Below are 24,639 nucleotides of genomic sequence, written 5' to 3' on the forward strand. Positions count from 1 at the left end.
TGGTGACTCATTTATAAAACAAACATTACCCTTAATTTGACAATGGTGGCCTAAGTTTCCAAGAACATTTTTATTCAGAACATGTAGGAATAAAAGTAAGGCAGGGAAGTGTTGATAAGCAGTGTTTGGCGTCTTGTAAATAGTTTTTTTTAAAATGAGGCCCCCTCAAGTAACTTTTTCCAGTCTAGTACCATTCAAATCATCTAATCACTCTCATTCTCTCATCCCTACGCCGTTTTACCTGACATTTCACAAAAAAGACTGTTGTAGGAAGTGAGAAAAAGTTTCAAATTAAAGATGAAAGTGACAGTGTGTTAGGGAAGAATGTTTAAAATAATTCTTGGTACAGTATTTCTTTTGCTATGTCAGATTTTCTGTAACGTGTTGTTTTTTTAATCATTAGTTGTTAAAATCATTCCTGTATCTAAGAATCAAAGAAATAGAAGTGAAGAAAGACACAGAAGACATTAATGCACCCAAAAAGTTCATGTCTTACAAGGAGAAGAGAAAATCTCTTTCAAGAATGCAAAGGAAGGTGTGATTTCTTTTTCTTTTATTAGTTGTATTTGACTTGTAGAACTACAGAAAAATCTCAGATTTGAAGAATCTTAATTTAAGTTCTTACAGGCAGGTGCTTTATTAGATTAACTTGCAGGTCTCACTGTTAGGCAGTCAGTAAGGAAGCTTTGGTTGAAAGCCTTCTTTGGTCCAGAACCTGCTGGGGGGGTCAGAAATGGGAAGACCAGTGAACATGGCCCTTGCTTTCAAGGAGCTAACAGTTTAGCTGGGAATACCATGGATGCATATGGCTGTGGGTGTGTGTATATAGACAGACATGTATATATTTATGTACATGACTATATGTGTGTATATGTATATATAATTTATGTGTATGTGTGTACACACACACACACACACACACACACACGTAATCTCCTCTTATTTTCACTTACACAACCACCATTCTGAACTCAGGCTCTCATTGTCTCATAACTGGACTATTCTAATTTGTTTCCGTGTCTCAAGTCTCTCCCCACTCCAGTCTGTCTTTCCCATAGTCCCCTTTCCTGGTTCTGCCCATGCCTTCCCTTATAAGGTAACCTTGTATCTACTTTGTCTGTATCCTGTCTATGTCTATGTAGGAGCCTCTTCTCTCCCATGTTAGAAGTTATGCTTTCAGAGGGCAAGAGCCAGAGAATGGTCTCTGGTACTTAGCACTGTTCTGGCCCATAATAGGTGCTTAATCAGTGTTTGCTGATTGATCATTTAAACCCAGGAATTGTTGTAAGCCAGTGGAAGTTCCCTGACTTATTGGTCCTATATTAAAAGAGGCAACTTTTAATTAGAAATTATTTTGTTGATGTGTTATATTTTATTTCCCTCCATTTCCAGTGGAAGAAAGCAGAGGAGAAACTAGAACGAGAACTTCGGGAAGCAGAGGCTTCAGAGAGTACTGAAAAAAAGATGAAACTGGTGAGCAGTGGGACCCTCCATTTTGGTGTGTGATGGTAGTTAAAAGTCCATTACAATGGTGGAGTTTCTTTTTATGTGAAACTTCCAAGTCTAGCTTGTGGCCAATATGAACTCTGTGTGGATTAATGGTGTCTAATTTCATTCCACTTTGTCAAAGATGAGAATATTATTTTAAAGAAAGAAAAAATAAGTTTTCAGTGTGTAGTCTCAGAAACTCAGAAGAAAATGAAGTTTTGCTGACTTTTTGGGGGGGTACTTCTTCCCACAGCACACTGAGACGCTGAACATGGTGTTTGTAACCTACTTTAGAATACTGAAGAAAGCCCAGAGGTCACCTCTTCTGCCAGCAGTGCTAGAAGGTCTTGCCAAGTAAGGTCTCTGTAGTTTGAACAGTTTTATTTGTTTATAAAGTACAAAAATTTGTATAATGTGGTGAGCTTTAGGTTCTGAAAGATTCATTAAAAACCTAACAGATCAGCAAGCTTTTATTAGGCATTGTGGTAAGCACCGGAGATAAAATACAATAAATGAACTATTCTCTGCTTGATAGACACTAACCTAATGAGGAAAGACATAGTTTGTCCATAGTTGTTCGCATGTTGTCTCCTTCTTAGAGTTGGAGGAGGGGTTGTCTTTTTCCTCTCTTCATATCCCCAATGCTTAGCATAGTGCCTGGCACATAGCAGGCTCTTAATAAGTGCTTATTGACTGACAAGTACATAAGTAAATTTTTATAGATTAAGTATAAAGGGAATAAATATTAAGGAAATACAAGGTAACTTGGGAGGGAGATCAAGAAGAGTTTCATGTAGAAGATGGTGCTTGAGCTATGTCTTGAAGGAAAAGCTGGACTTAAAGAAGGAATACATTCTTGGCATGAGGGGTGGTAGTGCAAAGGTGTGCTGGAAGATGGAGATCTGGAATGTTCTGTGTGAGGAAAGGAGAGGCCAGGAGCAGGAATAATGTCCAGTAAGACCAAAAAGATAGGTTGGGGTCAAATTTTGTAGGGCAGAGATGTCAAACATGGTCCCCACAGGACCAGATGCATTGGAACCAGATTAAAGCATAGTTGGGGGAAATACTTACCAAAGTGAATAAAAATACAAGACATAGATACCACATTTTAAAACTAGATCTGTATGTGGCCACAGGGATCCTTAGCCTAGAGATTAGTGACCCCTGTTTCTATTTGAGTTTGACATCACTGGTTTAAGGCTTTAAAAGCCACCAAAGCGTTTGTATTTTATCCTGTAGGTAATAGGGAGCTCTTGCAGTTGATTGAGTTTGAGAGTGATGTGGTTAGATCTACACATTAGTAGCAGTGTTAGGATGGACTGGAGTGGGAGAGACCTCAGGAAGGGAGACCATTTAGAACAGGGGCCAGCAGACTGTGTTCTTTGGTTTATCCAGGAGCCAAGAATTGTTTTTACATTTTAAAATAAGTTTTTATTTTATTTAAAAATGTAAACCATTATTAGCTTTGTGGGCCTTACAAAAAGCAGACCCCAGGCCCTGATTTAGAAGGCTGTTACAATAATTCAGGACTTGAGCTAAGGCAGTAGCTTTCTAAGTGAACCAAAGGGGTCAGTGTGAGACAGATGGAGAGAGAGAATGAAAAAGATTTCGCAACCCGTTGGATTTGTGGAACGTAGGGGAGTGAGAGGTTGTGACCAATGCTGAGTTTACGAGAAATAGGAGAAATTTGGAAGAGAGGAAAGTTTGGGAGTGAAAGGTAAATAAGTTCAATTTTGGCCAGATTGAGTTTTAAATGTCCCATAGTAGGTAATTGGTGACGTGGAACTTGGGAGAAAGGGGATGTTCAGATTTATCTGTGACATCATTAGCCTCCCTACTCCGTCAGTTGAAAACTTGTAACTTTTTACGATATGCTTTCTAGTTCTATGAGCCTCCTTCTTTTCTTTCCCAGACATCAGTTCCCCCGTAACAAAGAATGAAAAAAGTCAGTTGAGCAAAACTAATCAACAGATTGAAAAAGTCTGACATTTTATGAAGAGTTTCACATCCATAGTTTTCTTAATTCCTCTTCTTTGGGACCAAACTTGGTCAGTATAATTTCACAGCATTGTTTTGATTATTGTTCTTTCTGTTTATAAAGTTATAGTCATTGTATAAATTTGGTTTTGTTTACTTAGCATCACTTTATATTTTTCAAAATAAGTTTGATTTCATTTTTTAACCATCAGCATAATTTCCCTCCCTGTATCTCCCCAGCCTCATCACAGAGAGCCATCCTATATAACAAATACTTTTTTAAAAGACATTAGAAAAAATCAGCAAAACTGATCAATACATCAAAAAATTCTGAAAATACGTACAATGTACCACCCCTGTGGAAACCTCATCTCTTCCAAGGGAAAAAGTTTAGATGTCTTCTCAGTTCCCTTCTTTTAGAATCAGGCTTGCTCTTTGTAATTTTGAAATATTCACTGAAGCTTTTTTGTGTGTATGGTTTTTCTTTCCATTTACATTGTTTTAGTCATTGTGTATACTTATTCTTGGCTCCACTTATTTCACCCTGCCTTACTTCTGGTAGATCTTTCCATGCTGCTCTATATTCCTCATATTTGTCATTTCTTACAGTGCATTACTTTATATAAGCCTTCCCAAATGTCTTTATATTCGTTATCTTCACTGTTTTTATAGCACAGTAATAATAATCCATTAAATTAATATTAATGTTCAACTACTCTCTGTTTGATGGGCATCTACTTTTTTTTTTCCAGTTCTTTGCTACTAAAAAAAAATTGCTGCTATAAATATTTTGGCATATGTAGTAGGGCTTTGTTTTTGCTATTGACTTTTTTAGGGAATATTCCTAGCAGTAGAACATTCTGGGTCAAAGAGTATAGATATTTTAGTTACCATGTTTGTATAATTCCAATTTGTTTTTTGGAATGGTTGGACCGATTCACAGCTCCATCAGCAGCACATTAGTGTGCACATATTTTTCTAATCTCCAGAACTGACTACTCTTCTTTCTAACTATATCATCTTTGCCAGTATGCTAGCTGTGAGGTGAAACCTCAGTTATTTTGATTGGTGTTTGTTTCAGTAGTGATTTGGAGGCTTTCTTTCATTTGATGTTTAATGGTTTACTGTCATTTTGAGAACTGTTTGTTTATACCTTGGACAGTGCACTAATAGTTTTTGGTCTTACATATTTGTGTTGCCTATATAACTTAGTTGTCAGCCACTTACCAGAGATACATGATTCAAAGATGTTTTTTCTCCAATCACCTGTTTCCCTTCTTTCCCTAGTTGCATTAATTTTGTTTGTATGAATCCTTTTCAATTTTGTGTAATGGAAATTATCTGGTCTGTGCCAGTCTGATGGTCTTTTCTCAGTCCTCATCCTTTTTGACCCATCTGTAACATTTGACTGTCTTGTATTATCTGTGTTTTTGGAGCACAGCTAGGTCCTGGTTCTCCTACTTTACTGACTTTCTTGTCTGTCTCCATTGTTGACTCTTCATTCGTATATATATGCCTCTCTTCTTTCTGTATAATTTCTTACTTGTTGATCTTATTAGCTTCTTTGGTTTTAAATATCATTTTTATGCAGTTGACTCTAAGATCTGTATATCCAGCCGTAGATCCTCTCCTGAGTTATTAAACATTTCAGATTGGGTGTTCCATTGGCATCTTAAACTCAACATATTTAAAACAGCTTATTATCTTTCCCCTAAACCCTCCCTTATGCTGAAGTTCCCTATTTTTGTTGAGAGCCCTATCATTCTTTCCAGTCTCCCAGGTTCATAACATTGGCATTATTCTCTGCTCCTCTGCATCCCTTACCCCATACATCCAGTCAGTTTGCCAAATTTTGATATTTCTATCTCTACAGTATCTCTTACATCCATTCCCTTTTTATTACTCATACAACTACTGCCCTAGTTTAGACCCAAGATAAGCACTTGTGACTAGCTTCTAGATCCCTTGCTAATATGTTGCTTCTCTGTTCCTTTGTGGCACCAGTAATTAGAACCTGAGCTTGGTAATCCTATTATCCGTATCAGCAGTGGGAGGTTTAAAACTGGCTTAATTGTCAGCCTTAAGGGGAGATTTGATAGCAACATATTCAGGGGTTGATAGATGGTGGTGGTGGTGATGATAATTAGGAGGGGAATTCTCCTGATCTATGCAATATAAGATATTTCTTGCATTTTAGAATAGTTTATTGATTATAGGGACAGTAATTTTGTGATGACTTGTGATTTCATGTGTTGATTTTGTTGGGTCTCTGGCATATGTCACTGTAGAATATGTATATTCTGAAGATGATGTGCTTGATGACACTTGTTAAGGTGTGCTAGGACTGTTCCACAAATGTATTCTACACTCCTCTGAGTAACTCCCTTTGCTTTGATTTCTTGTCTTCCTCAAATATGTGTGAAGTACTTGGTAATGTCGTACTCAGGGATGTTCTGGAGCCAGGTTAAACTGTCTCCGAGACAGGTGTTAAATTTTCAGTGTGAGGGGCGGAGCCAAGATGACAGCTGGAAAGCAGGGACTTGCATGAGCTCCCCGCTAGGTCCCTTCAAAAATCTATAAAAAATGGCTCAGAACAAATTCTATAACTGCAGAACCCATAAAATAGCAGAGGGAAGCAGGGATCCAGCCCAGGACAGCCTGGATGGTCGCTGGATGGGGTCCATTGCACACGGAGCGGAGGGGAGTGGAGCTTAGTGTGGGCCACATGGACCAACCAGACCAGGAGCCAGGCAGAACAGGCCCTAGAGCCGTGAATCAGTGAGCTGTGGCAGTTACCAGACTTCTCAACCCACAAACACCAAAGACAACAAAGTTAGTGGGAAAAGCTGCTGGAACAGAGTGAAAACGGCCAGCACCCTGGGGATGGGGGGGGGGGGTGTGCAGCTACAGAACCACAGCTGCAGTTGCTTCTGGCCCCAGGCCCACCTGGTGGGAGGAATTAAGTGGTGGATCAGAGCAGGAGTGCTAGAGCCTGCTTAAGATTTGTGTCAGGTCCAGGTTGGTGGTTCTTGGGAAAGGAGGAGTGTTGGTGTAGCAGAGCTGGCTGTATAGAAATAGCTCTGAAATCAACGGTGCAGCCCCTCAAGCTTGGAACAAAGTACTCTTTGCTCTACAAGCAGTCATACCCCAAGAAAAAAACTCAAGGGTCAAGTAAGTTGGCTGGGAACATGGCCAGGCAGCTAAAGCCCACTCAGATTCAGTCTCAGACTTTGGAATCTTTCTTTGGTGACAAAGAAGAACAAAACATACAGCCAGAAGAAGTCAACAAAATCAAAGAGCCTACTTCAAAAGCCTCCCAGAAAAACATGAACTGGTCTCAGGCCATGGAAGAACTCAAAAAGGATTTGGAAAAGCAGGTTAGAGAACTAGAGGAAAAATTGGGATGAGAAATGAGAATGATGGGAGAAAACCATGAAAAACAAGTCAATGAATTGCTAAAGGAGACCCAAAAAAATACTGAAAAAAAATATTGAAGAAAACAACCTTTTAAAAAATAGAGTAACTCAAATGGCAAAAGAGCTCCAAAAAGCCAATGAGGAGAAGAATGCTTTGAAAGACAAAATTAGCCAAATGGAAAAGGTCCAAAAGACCACTGAAGAAAATACTAACTTAAAAATTAGATTGGAGCAAGTGGAACCTAGTGACTTTATGAGAAATCAAGATATTATCAAACAGAACCAAAGGAATGAAAAAGTGGAAGACAATGTGAAATATCTCATTGGAAAAGCCACTGACCTGGAAAATAGATCCAGGAGAGATAATTTAAAAATTATTGGACTACCTGAAAGCCCTGATCAAAAAAGCCTAGATACCATCTTTCAAGAAATTATCAAGGAGAACTGCCCTGATATTCTAGAGCCAGAGGGTAAAATAGAAATTGAAAGAATCCACAGATCACCTCCTCAAAAAGATCCGAAAAAGAAAACTCCTAGGAATATTGTCACCAAATTCCAGAGCTCCCAGGTCAAGGAGAAAATACTGCAAGCAGCCAGAAAGAAACAATTTGAGTAATTGTGGAAAAACAATCAGGATAACGTAGGATCTAGCAGCTTCCACATTGAGGGACCAAAGGGCTTGGAATACGATATTCCGGAGGTCAATGGAGCTAGGATTAAAACCAAGAATCACCTACCCAGCAAATCTGAGTATCATGCTCCAAGGCAAAATATGGATTTTCAATAAAATAGAGGACTTTCAAGCTTTCTCAGTGAAAAGACCAGAGCTGAATAGAAAATTTGACTTTCAAACACAAGAATCAAGAAAAGCATGAAAAGGTAAACAAGAAAGAGAGATCATAAGGGACTTACTAAAGTCGAACTGTTTTGTTTACATTCCTACATGGAAAGATGATGTGTATGATTCATGAGACCTCAGTATCATAGTAGCTGAAAGGAATATGCATATATATCTATGTATATATACACACACATACACATATGTGTGTGTCTATGTATGTATATATGTAGGTATGTATATATAGACATATAGACAGAGGGCACAGGGTGAGTTGAATATGAAGGGATGATATCTAAAAAAATAAAATCAAATTAAGGGATAAGGGAGGAATATATTGAGAGAGAGAGAAAGGGAGAGATAGAATGGGGTAAATTATCTCGCATAAAAGTCGCAAGAAAAAGCGGTTCTGTAGGAAGGGAAGAGGGGCAGGTGAGGAGGAATGAGTAAATCTTGCTCTCATCGGATTTGACCTGAGGAGGGAATACCATACACACTTAACTGGGTATCTTACCCCACAGGAAAGAAGGAGGAAGGAGATAAAAAAGGGGGCATGATAGAAGGGAGGGCAGACAGGGGGAGGAGGTAATCAAAAACAAACACTTTCAAAAAGGGACAGGGTCAAGGGAGAAAATTCAATAAAGGGGGATAGCCTAGGAAGGAGCAAAACATAGTTAATCTTTTACAACATGAGTATTGTAGAAGGGTTTTACATAATGATACTCATGTGGCCTATGTTGAATTGCTTGCTTCTTAGGGAGGGTCGGCGGGGAGAGGATTTGGAACTCAAAGTTTTGAAAACAGACGTTCAAAAACAAAAAAAATAGTTTTTGCATGCAACTAGGAAATAAGATACACAGGCAGTGGGGTGTAGAAATTTATCTTGCCCTACAAGAGAAGAAGGGAAAGGGGGATGGGAGGGGAGTGGGGTGACAGAAGAGGGGGGCTGACTGGGGAATGGGGCAACCAGAATATATGCCATCTTGGAGTGGCCAGGAGGGTAGAAATGGGGAGAAAATTCGTAATTCAAGCTCTTGTGAAAATCAGTGCTGAAAACTAAATACATTAAATAAAATAAAAAGCAAAAAAAATTTTTCAGTGTGAGCATTTATACCTCAGAATATTGGAAAAGGCTCCAAATCAGGGCTTGATTTATCATTTTGTTGATTATCTAGATTTAACAAAATGATGGAGAAAATGTTAATGATACAGATTAAACCTAAAGTGTTCTGTATCCATTTTTCCTGTGGCGAGCTGGTTTTTAAATATCTATCAGCACACCCTTGGTCACATTACCTCACTTTAGAAGACTTTGTAAACATGTTCAAGGATTGAAGGAACCTGGAGAGATTTAGCCTGATAAGAAAGAAATGGTTTTGAGGGTAAAGAGTTGTCCTGTGGATTAAATGTTAAAGAATATAGCTTTAGAGCTGGAGGGACCTTAGCAATGATTGAGTCCAATCCCCATCATTTTATTGATAAGGAAACTGAGTTGCAGGGATTTTAAGTGACTTGCCTTAGGTTGCAACTGGTATTAAATGTGGAAAGGAGGGATCTAAGAGTCAGTGTATACCAGGCTGCCTCCCTTGTAACAAAACCAGCAAATGCAGTGATGGGCTGATATGGTATCCAGAATGCTTCCCTGCTAAGGAGGAGTACGTCTCATCACCTGTTTCCTCAGGTTATTCTTACCTCCTTTTTCTCATATCTCTAGATGGCCCTCCTACTGCTTCCCCCCCTCCCGCCACCCCAAGACCGGTTGAGTTCTGACTGCTTCAGCTTTCTTGTGAGGCTTGATATATTTGAATTGTATCTGATGTTTTCGAACTTTTATAAATGCAATATTATAAAAATTCATAATTCAGACTAGTTGGGGATAGTCATTCTGATTCAGTGTAAAGCGCAAAGTAGTGTAGATATGTTGAAATACATGTAATGGCTAATATTTTCAGATAGAAATTTTGCGTTTACAAATAGATGCCATTTGTTATTAACACATTCTAAACATTTGAAAATAAACATTTGTTCTCTCAAGATTATTTCTCTGTAGGTTTTTGTTTTTTGTTTTTTCATTTTTTGTGTCTGGGATTATAATTTCATCCAATTAAGGGAGCTTTCAGGGAGAATGTCTTCTCCCAGTGTACCTTCTCTGCAGCTTAAAGTCTTGACTTGCTAGGGATACAAAAGTGAAGGCACCTTGACCAGGGTCCCACAGCCTGGATATGTCAGAGGCAGCACTTGAACCCAGCTCTTCCTGATTCCAAGGCCATCTCTCTCTTGTGTGCCTTGCTTCCTCTCTCCCTATAGTGTTCTGAACTCAAGAATTCAGTATGAGAATAAAAAGGCATTTGGCTTTGGAAATTGTAGTGTCATGTGAATGGTCATTGATATATTAATCCAAGAAGGGAGAAACAAAAATTATCGATGAGTATGTGCTTAGTAAATTTTTTTTTGATGAAAAGGTTAAACTTGAGCCTGTTCCATTTATGACGCTTCACCTTTTATGAATTCATGTGGTTTTGTTATAAAGACCAACACTGTTTCACTGTGCTACCTTTTTTTGTTACCTTCACAGTATTCACCTTTACCAACCGGGGGTGGGGTGGGATAGGGCAAGACTGGCTGGTCTTATGATCTGCGGACAGCATTAATGAGGTGGGAGCGTGGGTCACAACTAGGGAGTCATACACCAGGAGAGAGCTTCCTTTGAGTGAGTTAAGGCTGGGGCAGAGTGGTAGGTTAAGGAATCCATGGATCCAGCGATGTGAACTTGCCTCCAGTGATGACTCAGATCCCCTGAGGAAGTGGGTAAAGGACTTCTAATACTTGTATATGATGAAAACTCAGTACAGGACAAAGATACCAGGAAGCCACTGGTCTTCAAGCTGCTCTTTCCTGTCTTGTCACAAAGAGCTGATTTGACCTCAACACCAACTCATATACCTTCATGTACTACCTTCAAATAGGCACTACCTTTATAAAGTAGTGCAGAATCATGGAGGCTTGGGAAGCAAGGATGTTGGTATTAATTATCCAGTGGACTCATAATCCCTGCATAATCTTCCCCAAAAGACATGTTGAATGTGGTGGATCCTGTTGGTATTGTTGAGTCCAAAGCTGTGCAGGCCATGCATGACTGGGCAGAGGTGATTGATGGAGAGTTTCCCAGCTAGAGAGTAAGTAAGTGTTCTGGCCACCTTGTTGCTCTCCAAGGATCCATAAACCTTACAGCCTTCCTCCTTCTGCTTTTGCCTCTTTTGGCTTATCTTATCTCCATTGTTCCAAGGTGTTCATCAGTACACTTTGTGCACATCCTCGTGGGTTGCAGTTCTTTTTTTTTTTCATTCAAGACATATTTCTATATTAGCCACATTGCACACATACACATGGTGGCCATCCCATGGTGTTCAGGTTCCAGTGACCTGGGATCCAATGCCTTTTCCTCCTGTCTCCCAGCTCATAAAGTACAGCTTCTCTGGCTGCATGATGACCCGCCTAGTCCAAATGCTGTTTGTTTAGGTTATGCTCCCTGTCCAACTGCCAACCCTCCAGCCACATACATAGGACCCACAGGAGAAGAAAAGGCCAGGGTTGATTTTCAGTTTGTTTCCTTGGGGCTTATCAGCATTGAGGTTAGGATGAACCTTGGCCATACAGTAATATTGCAGATTGAATAGAAAGAATAGCAGCATTGAGAGTCAAGCCAACACCTCCCCCCTATTTTATTATTAATATTATTAGCATTAAAGCCATGGCTCTTATGGTATGAATCAGCTCATCATTATCAGCATAAGACACTTTCTTTGCAGTTGTCCCGATATCTAAGGTTATGCTTCCATAGATTTAGTTAACATCATTAGGTCAGGTATGCCTGTATTATATCAGTACAAAAGGTAAGTTCAGAAGCTGTTTACTTTTTTGTTTGGCTTGACACCTAACAAATTTTGGACTTTACATATTAGCATTTTTAGAGTAGTAGCTATGTGACCCTGGATATTTCATGCTCAGTTTCCTAGGCAACTTGCTCAAATTAGAAATTACAGACAAGTTACTGATCTACACTGGTAGATGGACTTTTTACATCAGGATTTCCTTAAGCTGATGACATTAGAAGTCTTTCAGACCAAGATGCTTTTAAGCTTCATTCCGAGCTATTTGTCACGCTTTTAGTATAATCTGTCTTTGAATCTAATCTGTTGTTTCATTCTAGGTTTGCACACCTTATAAATGTGGAGTTTTTTGATGACTTATTAGTCGTTCTGCATACTCTCATTGAATCTGGTGTGAGTAAATTTGTTGATGAATTATTTGTCAGATGTGAAATTTTCAGGCATGTTTCCTAATCTCCATCTTTACTTATAGGAACTAAACTATCGAGAGTGCCTTCATTGTGTGCATACTGCTTTCCACATTCTTTCCGGCCAAGGTAAGGTATCTGTTAAGTAAAGTGTTAGTGACTTGCAATGTAGATGGGCCCATACTTCATTTGTGGTTTTCTGTTTCAAACAGGTGATGTTCTAAATATCGATCCTATGAAGTTCTATACACATCTCTACAAAACCTTGTTTAAATTACATGCAGGTATGTTAATGATAATTCATATATTTAATCAGATATACTTTTTACTGATATTGAACTTTGATTTTGAAATTAGTTGTGTGTGTCACAACATTTCAGTTTTTAATAGGCTGAGATGAAGTGACCATAGTCAAAAAGGATGTTTCCCCTTTCGGTCACCTAGCATCATTTTGAGTAGACTGAAATACCACAGGAACACTTTTGTCATTAGGATCTTTCAAGGCAGATCAGAACCACATTTTTTCTTTTCTGCTGTTTAGCTGTGGATGATTAGCTCGTTTGGTCAGAAGGTCATTATAGGAGAGCGCAGTCATACTACTTACCCAACATTTTGCACTGTCTTCAGGAGAGTAGAATAGCTACTCAGTTGCTCTGAAGTGAAGAATTCAGTGTGAGAATAAAGTGTTTGGGCTTAGCAAAATTTAGTGCCATGCAAAAATAACATTGTTTTGTGATATTAACTCTAATTGTGAGAAGCACAAAAGACAGTAATTTTGGAATTTAGCAAAAGCTAGACAGTACATGGATGTTGTAAGATTAAGTTTGGGAACTACTGCCTTAAATCAAAAGCCTGTTGTATAATTACCTTTAAGAAAGATCTAAGAAGAAAGTTCCCATATATACCAAAATATTTATAACAGCACTTTTTGTGATTGGAAAGAATTGGAAAGAAAGCAGATGCCCATCAATGAGGGAATGGTTATATAGTACATGAATGTAATGGAATATTTCTGTGCTGTAATAAACAAGAAATGTGATGAATACTGAGAAGCTGCTGTATAACAGAGTAAGTGGAGCCAAGAAAACAATATACATAATGACTACATTGTAAATGGAGAGAACAGCCACACCTACCCACACATAAATCAAAAATGAGTGTCGGAAATAAAGAACAAGTATGGCGACATAGAAGCTATTTGAGAAGATACTCCCAACTCATTGCTTTGCACGAGTGGAGGGAGGCCCATGAGTGTTGAACATTGTGCATATTTTCAGATTTGTTCTGATGTATTCATCAATTATACTGATTTTTTTTTTTTGGTCAAAATGCTATTTTTTTATCTGAGATGACTGCTTGGGAAGAAGAAGGAGACTGGAGAGATGATGTAATGTTAGGACGTATGTGTATCACAGTGATATTCTATCACATTCATGTATCACAGTTTGTTTATTAGCCTTTCCCCAATCAGTGGGCATCTACTTTGCTTCCAATTCTTTGTTATTACAAAAAGCACTGCTATAAATATTATGATGTATTTGGGGACTTCTTTCTTAGTAATGACCTCTGGCATATAAGCCTAGTAGTGGAATCACTGGATCAAAGGATATGGACATTTTGGTCACTTTATTTCCATAATTCCAAAATCTTTTCAAAATGTTTGTACTGATTCATGGCTTCAGCAATGTTTTGTGTGTCTGTCTTCTCATAACTCCTCTGACATTGACTATTCCTATCTTTGCTGATTTGGGGTATGGAAGGTGAACTCAGTAATATTTTGATTTGTATTTCTCTTTTATTATTAGTGATTTGGAATATTCTTTAATATTTTTGTTCACAGTTGGCAGTTGAAAACTGGTTAATTATATACACTGACCACTCATCTCTTTCAACCACTTCCCTTCCTAGATGAATTAATTTTATATAGGAGGTTTTCAGTTTTATGAAATCAAGTCTTTTTTATCTTTTGTAATTGCCTCTTTTCTACCTTTTTAGAAGAATACATATCTTATCCATAACAGTGAAAGATGTCTGATCTGCTTCTCTTCTCATTTTTTATGGCACATTTAGCTTTAAGGTCTATGTAAATCACTGGGCTTTGTATGTTGTTTCACACCAGAAATATGCTACATTCAATTTAAACCTTCACAGATATGCCATAAAGTGAAAAATACTTCTCTGACTGGTGCTGGAGGTAGAGGTGGTGATGGAAGGAGGGCAGGGGGCCTATGAGGGAATTCTGAGGAAGCTGTGGAGATAAGTGGTGTAAGAACACACGTGTGAGTTAGGCATATCAATGTCACATGCTTACATGTAATGTTGTTCAATCATCTTTCACGCGTATCTGACTCTTCATGACCCCACTGGGGTTTTCTTGACAGAGATACTGGAGTGGTTTGCTATTTCCTTCTCTAGCTCATTTTACAGAGGAGGAAACTTGAGGCAAACAGGGTCCAGTGATTTGCCCAGGGTCACACAGCTATTAAGTGTCTGAGGCTGGATTCGAACTCAGGAAGAGGAATCTTCCTGACTCTAGGCCCAGTGCTCTTTCCACTGTACCACCTCGCTGCCCTATTTTTGTAATAGACCTCCAATAAATTGCAACCCTTGTAATTAGTCAGAGAGATGCTGCTTACTCTCCTTTCTCATTTCTTGTCATTGTGTTTCTGTGTCACTGGTAGAAGAGCGATGTGGGTGCATTGAGCTTTCAAACTGAGGGGAGCCTCCCTGAAGTTTTGGGAGGATAACGCACAGTAACACATCCTAGAATGTTTTTTCCTCTCTGCACTAGGTGCTACCAATGAGGATGTGGAAATCGTCCTTCAGTGTCTTGACGTTATGCTAACCAAACGCAGAAAGCAGGTTTCTCAGCAGCGAGCCCTTGCTTTCATAAAACGCCTTTGTACCCTGTCTCTTCATGTCCTGCCAAATTCAAGTATTGGCATTCTTGCAACTAACAGAGTTTTGATGCATGTAAGTGTTGGTAATGCACTTAAAGAAAACCTTTGGTTCTTTTGTGTGTGGAGGGATGGTGGGAGCATCACTTTTTGGTTTCATGCTGTATTATCTTGAAGATAAGTCAGAGGAAGCTTAAAGGATGGGCTAAGAGGAAGCTTAAAGGATGGGCTAAGATTTAATGCTGCTTTGTTTTCTTGTGGTACAAACCTTTTCTTTGTGGCTCTATTTTAGACCTTTCCAAAGACAGATCTACTGCTTGACAATGAATCTCAGGGGAGTGGAATTTTCCTTCCTGAACTGGATGAACCAGAGTACTGCAATGCTCAGAACACTGCACTTTGGGAATTGCATGCACTTCGGGTGAGATTTTCTGTCTCCTTCAGGGGACAGTGTTTTTTAGTCTTGTGGTCTCCGAATAACTTTCTGCTGTGGTAGTTAATAAGTTGATCTCCTAGGGACTAGTTTTCCTCCTCTTTTTTATTGATGAGGAACTCTGGTCCAAGGTCATTCAGATGGTAAGAGCAGACTCAGAATTGGAACCTAGGTTCTCCTACACCAAACTCAGCAGTTTTCGGCTGTTGGAGAAGGATTGCTGAAGCTTCTGCTACCGCTCTCGCCATGTCCAAGTCAGAGTCCCCCAAGGAGCCCGAGCAGCTTCGAAAGCCCTTTGTCGGAGGCCTGAGTTTTGAGACGACGGATGAGAGCCTAAGGAGCCATTTTGAGCAATGGGGCACTCTTACAGACTGTGTGGTGATGAGGGATCCAAATACCAAACGTTCCAGGGGCTTTGGTTTTGTTACCTATGCCACAGTGGAAGAGGTAGATGCAGCCATGAACGCAAGACCTCACAAAGTTGATGGCAGAGTTGTTGAACCAAAGAGAGCTGCTTCCGGAGAGGACTCTCAAAAGCTAGGTGCCCACTTAACTGTGAAAAAGATCTTTGTGAGTGGCATTAAGGAAGACACTGAGGAGCATCACTTAAGAGACTATTTTGAACAGTATGGAAAAATTGCAGTGATTGAAATCATGACTGACCGAGGCAGTGGCAAAAAGAGAGGCTTTGCTTTTGTTACTTTTGATGACAATGATTCTGTGGATAAGATTGTCATTCAAAATTACCATACTGTGAGTGGCCACAACTGTGAAGTAAGGAAAGCTTTGTCTAAGCAAGAAATGGCCAGTGCTTCATCTAGTCAAAGAGGTCAAAGTGGTTCTGGAAACCTTGGTGGTGGCCGTGGAGGTAGCTTCAGTGGAAATTGTAACTTTGGCTGTGGTGGGAACTTCAGTGGTCGTGGTGGTTTTGGTGGCAGTCGTGGTGGTGGAGGATATGGTGGAAGTGGAGATGGCTACAATGGATTTGGAAATGATGGAAGCAACTTTGGAGGTGGTGGAAGCTACAATGATTTTGGCATCTACAACAATCAGTCTTCAAACTTTGGTCCCATGAAGGGAGGAAACTTTGGAGGCAGGAGCTCAGGCCCTTATGGTGGGGGCCAATATTTTGCCAAACCACGTAAGCAAGGTGGCTATGGCGGTTCCAGTAGTAGCAGTAGTTACGGCAGTGGCAGAAGATTTTAATTACTGTTAGGAAACAAAGTTTAGCAGGAGAGGAGAGCCAGAGAAATGACAGGGAAGCTACAGGTTACAACAGATTTGTGAACTCAGCCAAGCACAGTGGTGGCAGGGCCTAGCTTCTACAAGAAGACATGTTTTAGACAATACTTTTTGTGTATGGGCAAAAAAACACCAGGACTGTATTTGTGACTAATTGTATAACAGGTTATTTTAGTTTCTGTTCTGTGGAAAGTGTAAAGCATTCCAACAAGGGGTTTTAATGTAGATTTTTTTTTTGCACCTGTGCTGTTGATTGCTAAATGTAATAGTCTGATCATGACGCTGAATAAATGTGTCTTTTAAAAAAAAAATTCAGCAGTTTTCCCACAATGCCACACTTTTATCAGTAAAGAGAAATAATAGGTTACGTGGGAGGAAAAAAGGTGAAGTAGTAGAGGTTCTAGAATCTTTTTATACCACTTCCTAACGGAGTGGAATATGATACACGAAGATCTGGCTTGGAATTTAAACAGGGAGAATTAATTCCTGAAATACTAAGGGAATCTAACTGTAACTTTTATCTATAAAGTGTTCTTATAGTCACTGAAGTTTTGAGGGTAGTGTTACAGTCAATCTTCAAGGCTTAAAAAACATTCACACAAGGAAACAGTTTTGGCTTCACAAAGAACTGAAAATTGTCAAGCTTGGATTCACCTTACTCTGAAAGAGAACTCACCAACCCTGCCATGCCACAGAGAAAAAGGAAAAGAACCTGTATGTTCTCAAATATTTATAGCAGCTCTCTCTCTGGAGGCAAAGAACTGGAAATTGAGGGGGTGTCCAGCTTTTGGGGCATGGCTGAACAAATTGTGGTATACGATTGTGATAGAATACTGTTGTGCTATAAAAAATGGTGAGCAGGTTGATTTTTTTTTTAATTTATTTATTTTTAGTTTACCACACACGGTTCTACATAGTTTTGAGTTACAGTTTTTCTCCCCTCCCTCCCCTTTCCCTCCCCAAGACGGCATGGAATCTCATATAACTGTCATGTATAACTTCGCATTGAATTAATTTATGCACTAGTCAAGTCGTGGAGAAGAATTATGACCAATGGAATGAATCATGAGAAAGAAGAAACAGAACCAAAAAAAAACAAACCCAAAAACAAAAACAAAAAAGAAGCAAAAAAGGCGAGCATGTAGTGCGCCTCAATCTATATTCAAACTTCGTGGTTCTTTCTCTGGATGAAGATAGCATTCTCCATCGTGAGTCCCCTGGAGTTATCCTTGTCCCTTAGGTTGCTGAGAAAAGCGCAGTATGTCAGGGTTGGTCCTCACGGAATCCATATATCTGTGGCTTTGCATAACGTTCTCCTGGCTCTGCTCCGCTCACTCAGCATTATGTCGTGTAGGTTTTTCCAGGTTGTTATGAAGTCTGCATCATGCCCATTTCTTATGGCACAATAGTATTCCATCACCTTCATATACCACAGCTTGTTCAGCCATTCCCCAATTGATGGGCATCCCTTTGATTTCCAATTCTTAGCTACCACAAAAAGAGCTGCTATAAATATTTTTGTACATATGGGTCCTTTTCCCGCTTGTGTGATTTCTTTGGGATACAACCCTAGAAGTGGTATTGCTGGGTCAAAGGGTATGAACATTTCTATAGCCCTTTGGGCATAGTTCCAAACTGCTCTCCAAAATGGCTGGATCAGCTCACAACTCCACCAGCAATGCAACAATGTTCCAATTTCCCCACATCCTTTCCAGCATTTATCATTTTCCTGTTTTGTTATTTTAGCCAATCTGACAGGAGAGATGTGGTATCTAAGAGTTGTTTTGATTTGCATTTCTCTAATCAGTAGTGATCCAGAGCATTTTTTCATATGCCTATAGATAGCTTTAATTCTTCCTCTGAAAACTGCCTGTTCATATCCTTTGACCATTTCTCAATTGGGGGCAGGTTGATTTTTTGAAGAACTTGGAAAGACTTGCATGAAATAATACAGAGTGAAATGTGCAGAACCAAGAGGATGTTGTATACATTGATAGCAATATTGTTCAAAGAATAACTGAATGGCTAAGCTATTCTGAGTATTATAAATATTCAAATCAACGGCAAAGGACCTGTTAAGGAAAGTGCTCTCCAACTCTAGAGATAGCATTGATAAATAGAAGTATGCGTAGTATGGTTTTTACCCAATTTATCTACCATCTATCTATCACGTCCTTTAGTTCAGGGTGGGGAGTTCAGAATATAAAATGTAACCAAAAAAATTTTTTTAAAAAAGAGTAAAATGCCCAGAAAAAAGGAGGAATCACCATTTTACTGTAGTGAGAATGATATAAGCTACTTCATTGGTAGCTTGGTGACTGGACTGATTGTTGTAAGCCCAGTGAGGAGACTCTGGACTTGTGTTTTCTTGATTTACTTCCTTGTGAGTCCTCTGTGTAATCTTAGTTTTCTCAAAGTGGTATGCTTAAAGTACCGTGCAAATTCCTGTAGTCATCCTGTACTTCTCTTTCAGAGACATTACCATCCTGTGGTTCAGAGATTTGCATCTCACCTGATTGCTGGAGCGCCCTCTGAAGGTTCTGAAGCTCTCAGACCAGATTTGAGTCGGAGGTGAAGTTCACAGTACCATACCTTATAACAAAACTAAGAGTCGGGATTGTGTTTTATTTATTACCGTAGACTTATTACTGTAGACATCGGTCTTGGCACTTCCTTGCATTAATCTTTGCTGAGCTGTTTGGGAACCTCAGTTTTATTCTGAATGCTCATTTTTCTGTCTTGGATATTAGAAGTTCTGAACACACTCTTGCTTCTTTGTAAGAGAGAATTTTGAAAGTGTGTTCCTTTGCAAAATGGAGGAAAGATAGTTTAGGTGGGAAGAAGGTGACAGCTAAGATGTCTGTTAACTTGGGTTTAGGATGTAGCTAGAGTACAAAAGGGAGATTCCTGTTACCAGATTACTTTGATCGCAGCACCGCTATATAAGTTGTTAAGGAAACTTGATCTCTGAAGGTGCAGCAGTTGAATGTCTCATTTTGGGGTGGTAGAGGGCAGCTCTCTTTAAGGGGCACCCCCTAAGAATGTATCCTCATATCCTTGTTCTTTCCTGCTCTGCACTAACACGGCATGTAGTTTACTTGCCTCAAGGGCCCAAGGGCTACTTGCACTGGTGTGAGCCTTCATTAGGGTAGAAGCAGCGTGTGGTTAGCACATTACAGCTGCAAGTCTTGCTCATAGAGATTTTCATTTCCTCTCTCCATTCCTTTTGAGTCTAATGCCTTTTTAGCCCTTTTCTCTCTCTTTGGCTCTTGAATCTTTTTCTTTTTATCCACACTGAACCTTGATCCCTAGCTGTACCTTAAATTGGATACGCAGGAAATGAGGTCTTCTTGTTGATTCTGTACCCCAGTCCTGGTTTAATTAAAATCTGGGCAGCTTCTTTATGTTCTTTGATTTTCAGACTTGCATAGGAATTCTTGTATCTGTCCTTGAAGGGACTCATTCCTCTTACTGGTTCTTTTTCTTCTAGATAGTTTTGGATATGTGCATTCACCCTTGTCTTACCTCCATTTTTTAGTTTTCCATCAGTCTCCTGGGAGGTGAAATCCCCATGGTCATCAGAATACTACTTGGTCTCTTCTGGTCTCATCTGCAGATGTGGGATTGAAGAGTTCTCAGCCTCAGAGAGGCTCTGAGGCCAGTTTTCTGCCCTCAGGAGTCTCCCCGGAGTTCCTTTTCCTGCTGTTCTTCTTTTGTCCTCTTCTTGTTGAACCATCTAGAAAGGCTTCTTGTCCAAAAAATTTTGTCTTTATCTGTACTCTTGATGACTCTGGAATTTTAAAAGTTGGAAGGCATCTGGAAGGCTCTAGTCCTACCTGTTCTGCCCAGGGTTTCCCTTTCCTAGTATGTGTGAAAAGTGGTCAGTCCAGCTTTTAGGAGATTTATATTAAAGGAGTTTGCTACCTACTTCCTGATGCAGCCCACGTACTTTTGGATAGCTTTGTTGGTGAGTGTTTCTCATTTCAGCCTAAATTGCCATTTCTGCATCTCAAGAGTGTGACCTCTTAGATTCAGAGTTGGGAGGGGTCTTAGAGGCCCCCCCAGTCGCTCCCTCTCATTTTATTTTATTTTATTTTTATTTTATTTTTTTATAAATTTCTTTATTTATTTTTAGTTTACCACACACGGTTCTACATAGTTTTGAGTTCCAGTTTTTCTCCCCTCCCTCCCCCTCCCTCCCCAAGACGGCATGAAGTCTCATATAACTGTCATGTGTAACGTCGCATTGAATTAATTTATGCACTAGTCAAGTCGTGGAGAAGAATTTTGACCAATGGAATGAATCATGAGAAAGAAGAAACAGAACCAAAAAAAGAAAAAACCCCAAAAACAAAAACAAAAGAGAAGCAGAAAAGGCGAGCATGTAGTGTGCCTCAGTCTGTATTCAAACTTCGCAGTTCTTTGTCTCGATGAAGATAGCATTCTCCATCGTGAGTCCCCTGGAGTTGTCCTTGCCCCTTAGGTTGCTGAGAAAAGCACAGTATGTCAGGGTTGGTCCTCACGGAATCCATATATCTGTGGCTGTGCACAACGTTCTCCTGGCTCTGCTCCGCTCACTCAGCATTATGTCGTGTAGGTTCTACCTAAATTAATCTATCTATTCAGTGCCATACCAATCGAACTACCAAAAAATTTTTTTACTGAGCTGGACAAAATAATAACAAAATTCATTTGGAAAAACAAGAGGTCTAGAGTATCTAGGATATTAATGAAAAGACATGCTAGAGATGGTGGCTTAGCCACACCAGATATTAAACTGTACTACACAGCAGCAGTCATCAAAACTGCCTGGTACTGGTTAAGAAACAGGGGTGTGGATCAGTGGAATAGGATAGGTACACAAGTAGGTGAAATCAACAAGTTTAGCAATCTACTCTTTGATAAACCCAAAGAGGCCAGTTTCTGGGCTAATAATTCACTATTTCACAAAAACTGTTGGGAAAATTGGAAAATGGTAGGGCAAAAACTGGGCATAGACCAATATCTTACACCATATACCAAAATAAAGTCAAAATGGGTTCATGATTTAGGAGTAAAAGTTGATACTCTAAGTAATTTGGGAAAGCAAGGAATAGTTTACTTATCAGATTTGTGGAAAAGTAAGAATTCATGACCCAACAAGAGATAGAGAGCATTACAAAATGCAAAATGGATAATTTTGATTATGTCAAATTGAAATGTTTTTGTACAAAAAAAGCCAATGCAACAAGAATTAGGAGGGAAGCAGAAAATTGGGAGAAAATCTTTGCAACTAGTATCTCTGATAAAGGCCTCATCTCTAAAATATACAGGGAGCTGAGCCAAATATATAGGAATACAAGCCATTCCCCAATTGAGAAATGGTCAAAGGATATGAACAGGCAGTTTTCAGAGGAAGAAATTAAAGCTATCTACAGGCATATGGAAAAATGCTCTGGATCGCTGCTGATTAGAGAAATGCAAATCAAAACAACTCTTAGATACCACATCTCTCCTGTCAGATTGGCTAAAATAACAAATCAGGAGAATGATAAATGCTGGAAAGGATGTGGGGAAATTGGAACATTGTTGCATTGCTGGTGGAGTTGTGAGCTGATCCCTCTCATTTTATAGATGGGGAAGCCAAGGCTCTTCATTGCTGCCATTTCTTCTCTCTGGAGCCAGACTCTTCCACATGCAGACCTCCACATACTGAAGACAGCTGCTGTGCACCAGCCTGCACGCACTTCTTAGATTTTCTCTTACCTTTAGCTGAAGTTCCTTCACCCAGTCTTCACAAAGCCTGATCTTGAGGCTTTCCACCCTCTGGTTGTCCTTTCCAGCTTATCAGTATCTTTCTTAAAGGTGTGATGCCCAGAATTGAATATCACAATCCAGATTGGTGGGACTGTCTCCCTCAGAATCGCCTCATCATGGTGCTAAGATTCCGTTCCGTTTGTGGGCCACCGTATTACACTGTTGACTCTCATTGAGCTTTCTGCTGAAATGTTATCTAACTCTGTCTCCCAAAGTTGTCTGTGTGAAATTGGGTTTTGAACTTGAGTGTTCCAATCTGCATTTGATGCCCTAGTTTCATGCAGTATGTCAGCTCTCTTCTCTTTACTTTGTGTTACATGCAGATTTGATCAGCCTGTCTTTTCTGCATGTTTTCTTAGTCGCTGATGCGATATATCACAGATCCAAAGCACAGATTCCAGGGACACTAGTCAGATCCTCCTTGCACTAATACAGCTCTGAGGTCAGTGCTGTGAGGATCCCAGAAACTGGAACACAGAGAGATTTGAGTGAATTGTCCAGGGTTACACAGCTAGCATGTGTTTGAGGCAGGATTTGAACTCCTATCTTTCTGACTCCAGGCCCAGCATTATTTGTGCAACCTGCTTTTTTTCCTTAGGCAGTTTTTATGTTCTTCTTATGAACATGATGGCTACGTGATAGTACAGTCTGGATTCAGTCTGCCTGGATGGCTGGAATCTGGTGTCACCTGTGGATCAAGATTAACTTCCACTCTTTTGGGGGGGGGCAGGGCAATTGGGGTTAAGTGACTTGCCCAAGGTCACACAGGTAGTAAATATTTCAAGTGTCTGAGGCCGGATTTGAACTCAGGTCCTTCTGACTCTAGGGCCGGTGTTATACTCACTGCGCCATCTAGATTGCTTGATCACTTTCCTTTGTATCCAGATCAGTTTCTTTTAGACAACTCCTTTACTTCCTTTTAGGAATTTTATTCTTTGTATTTCCAGAATTTAGCCAACTTCCATTATAGAATTTTAGACCATAGGAGCCTCTTTTTTAAAAAAAAGACCTTTATTGTTATCTTTTCTTTTTACATTGCCTGGATTTTCTTCTTTTCCCCTTCTAGAGAATGCTCCTTTATAAGAAAGAACTTTGGGGCAGCTAGGTGGCAGGCACAGTGGATAGAGCACCGGCTCTGAAGTCAGGAGGACCTGAGTTCAAATCAGACACTTACTATCTGTGTGACCCTGGGCAAGTCACTTAACCCTGATTACTTCTTCCTCCAAAAGAAAAAAAAATTAATTAACAAAAGAAAAGAAATCTGTAAAACAGATCAACCCTTCCAGAAGATCTGATGTCTTATGTAATGCACTACACCAGTGCGGACGAGTCAGCAGAACCAACTGACCAGCAAAAAGAGGCTGACTTTGGAGACAGTGCTGCTGGTTGTGGACCTTTTCCCCTGCCTGCAAAGGAGGGGGAGATATCTTTTCTTCTCTGTGGCCTACCTTTACTTCTGTAATTTTGCAGCATTCAGTTTTGCTTGTTTCTGGTATTTGTTATTTTGTAGCCATTGTCGTCATTGTGTATGATGTTTTCCTCTTCTTGCCTCTTTCACTTTGCATAAGTTCACACGAATATTTCCATGCTTCTCTGTATCCCTCCTGGCTGTTTTAGAGCGTACTTTGTGTTGGTTACATTTATGCTCCACAGTTTCTTTACCCAGTCACCTTATTGATGGGCTTCTCCTTTGTTTCCAGTTCTTTGCTGTTACACAAAGTGCTACTCTAAATACTTTGGTGTCTGTGGGAACTTTTTGTCAGTGACGTCCTTGGGGTATATGCCTAATAATGGGATCTCTGGGTCACTGTCGAAAGATGTGGTCATTTTAGTCCCTTATTTGCTTACTGCTTTCCTAAACAGCTGTACTAATTCATAACTCCATTGACAAAGCATTAATGTGCCTCTCTTCACAGTCCTTTCCATCGTTTGTCATCTTTGCCAGTTTTCTGTGTGTGAGGTGAAACCTCAAGGTTTTCTTAATAACAGCAATGGGAACATTCTGGAATTCTTTTGAGAATTGTTTGCATATTTTGGATATTTAACCCTTATTAGAGGTATTTGATTAAAAAAAATTCTTTCCCCTATGGGATCCTCACTGTTTTCCTCTGAACTTTTTGAAGTCTGCTTTCATAATGCCTGGTTTTCTGTCTTCTGTCACAAATCTTAAGACTTAGTGGCCAGTCATTGTCCCTCCATTCCCATCATTGCTGTCCCAGCAACCACTTCCTCTTTGGTGAGAGGTAGAGTCAGTG

General features: G+C 39.7%; 2 protein-coding genes across 2 annotated transcripts in view; both read left to right on the top strand.

The window, feature by feature from the left end:
* The window catches only part of NOC3L (NOC3 like DNA replication regulator), a 49,323-nt gene that overhangs the window by 20,754 nt on the left and 3,930 nt on the right, over window positions 1–24,639 (top strand). Inside the window, exons 11-19 of the mRNA XM_036735870.1 lie at window positions 404–535; window positions 1,393–1,473; window positions 1,742–1,842; window positions 11,930–12,002; window positions 12,082–12,145; window positions 12,229–12,300; window positions 14,808–14,989; window positions 15,206–15,334; window positions 19,062–19,159. Of these exons, the coding sequence (XP_036591765.1) occupies window positions 404–535; window positions 1,393–1,473; window positions 1,742–1,842; window positions 11,930–12,002; window positions 12,082–12,145; window positions 12,229–12,300; window positions 14,808–14,989; window positions 15,206–15,334; window positions 19,062–19,159 (932 nt within the window). The remainder of the gene's footprint in view (window positions 1–403; window positions 536–1,392; window positions 1,474–1,741; window positions 1,843–11,929; window positions 12,003–12,081; window positions 12,146–12,228; window positions 12,301–14,807; window positions 14,990–15,205; window positions 15,335–19,061; window positions 19,160–24,639) is intronic.
* LOC118828957 (heterogeneous nuclear ribonucleoprotein A1-like) lies at window positions 15,565–16,565 on the top strand. Its single transcript, XM_036735871.1, has one exon. It carries the CDS (start codon window positions 15,593–15,595, stop codon window positions 16,550–16,552), a length of 960 nt encoding a protein of 319 aa, XP_036591766.1. The 5' UTR covers window positions 15,565–15,592; the 3' UTR covers window positions 16,553–16,565.

This window comes from Trichosurus vulpecula, chromosome 8 (assembly GCF_011100635.1).
Source record: "Trichosurus vulpecula isolate mTriVul1 chromosome 8, mTriVul1.pri, whole genome shotgun sequence".
NCBI classification, from domain to species: Eukaryota; Metazoa; Chordata; class Mammalia; order Diprotodontia; family Phalangeridae; genus Trichosurus; species Trichosurus vulpecula.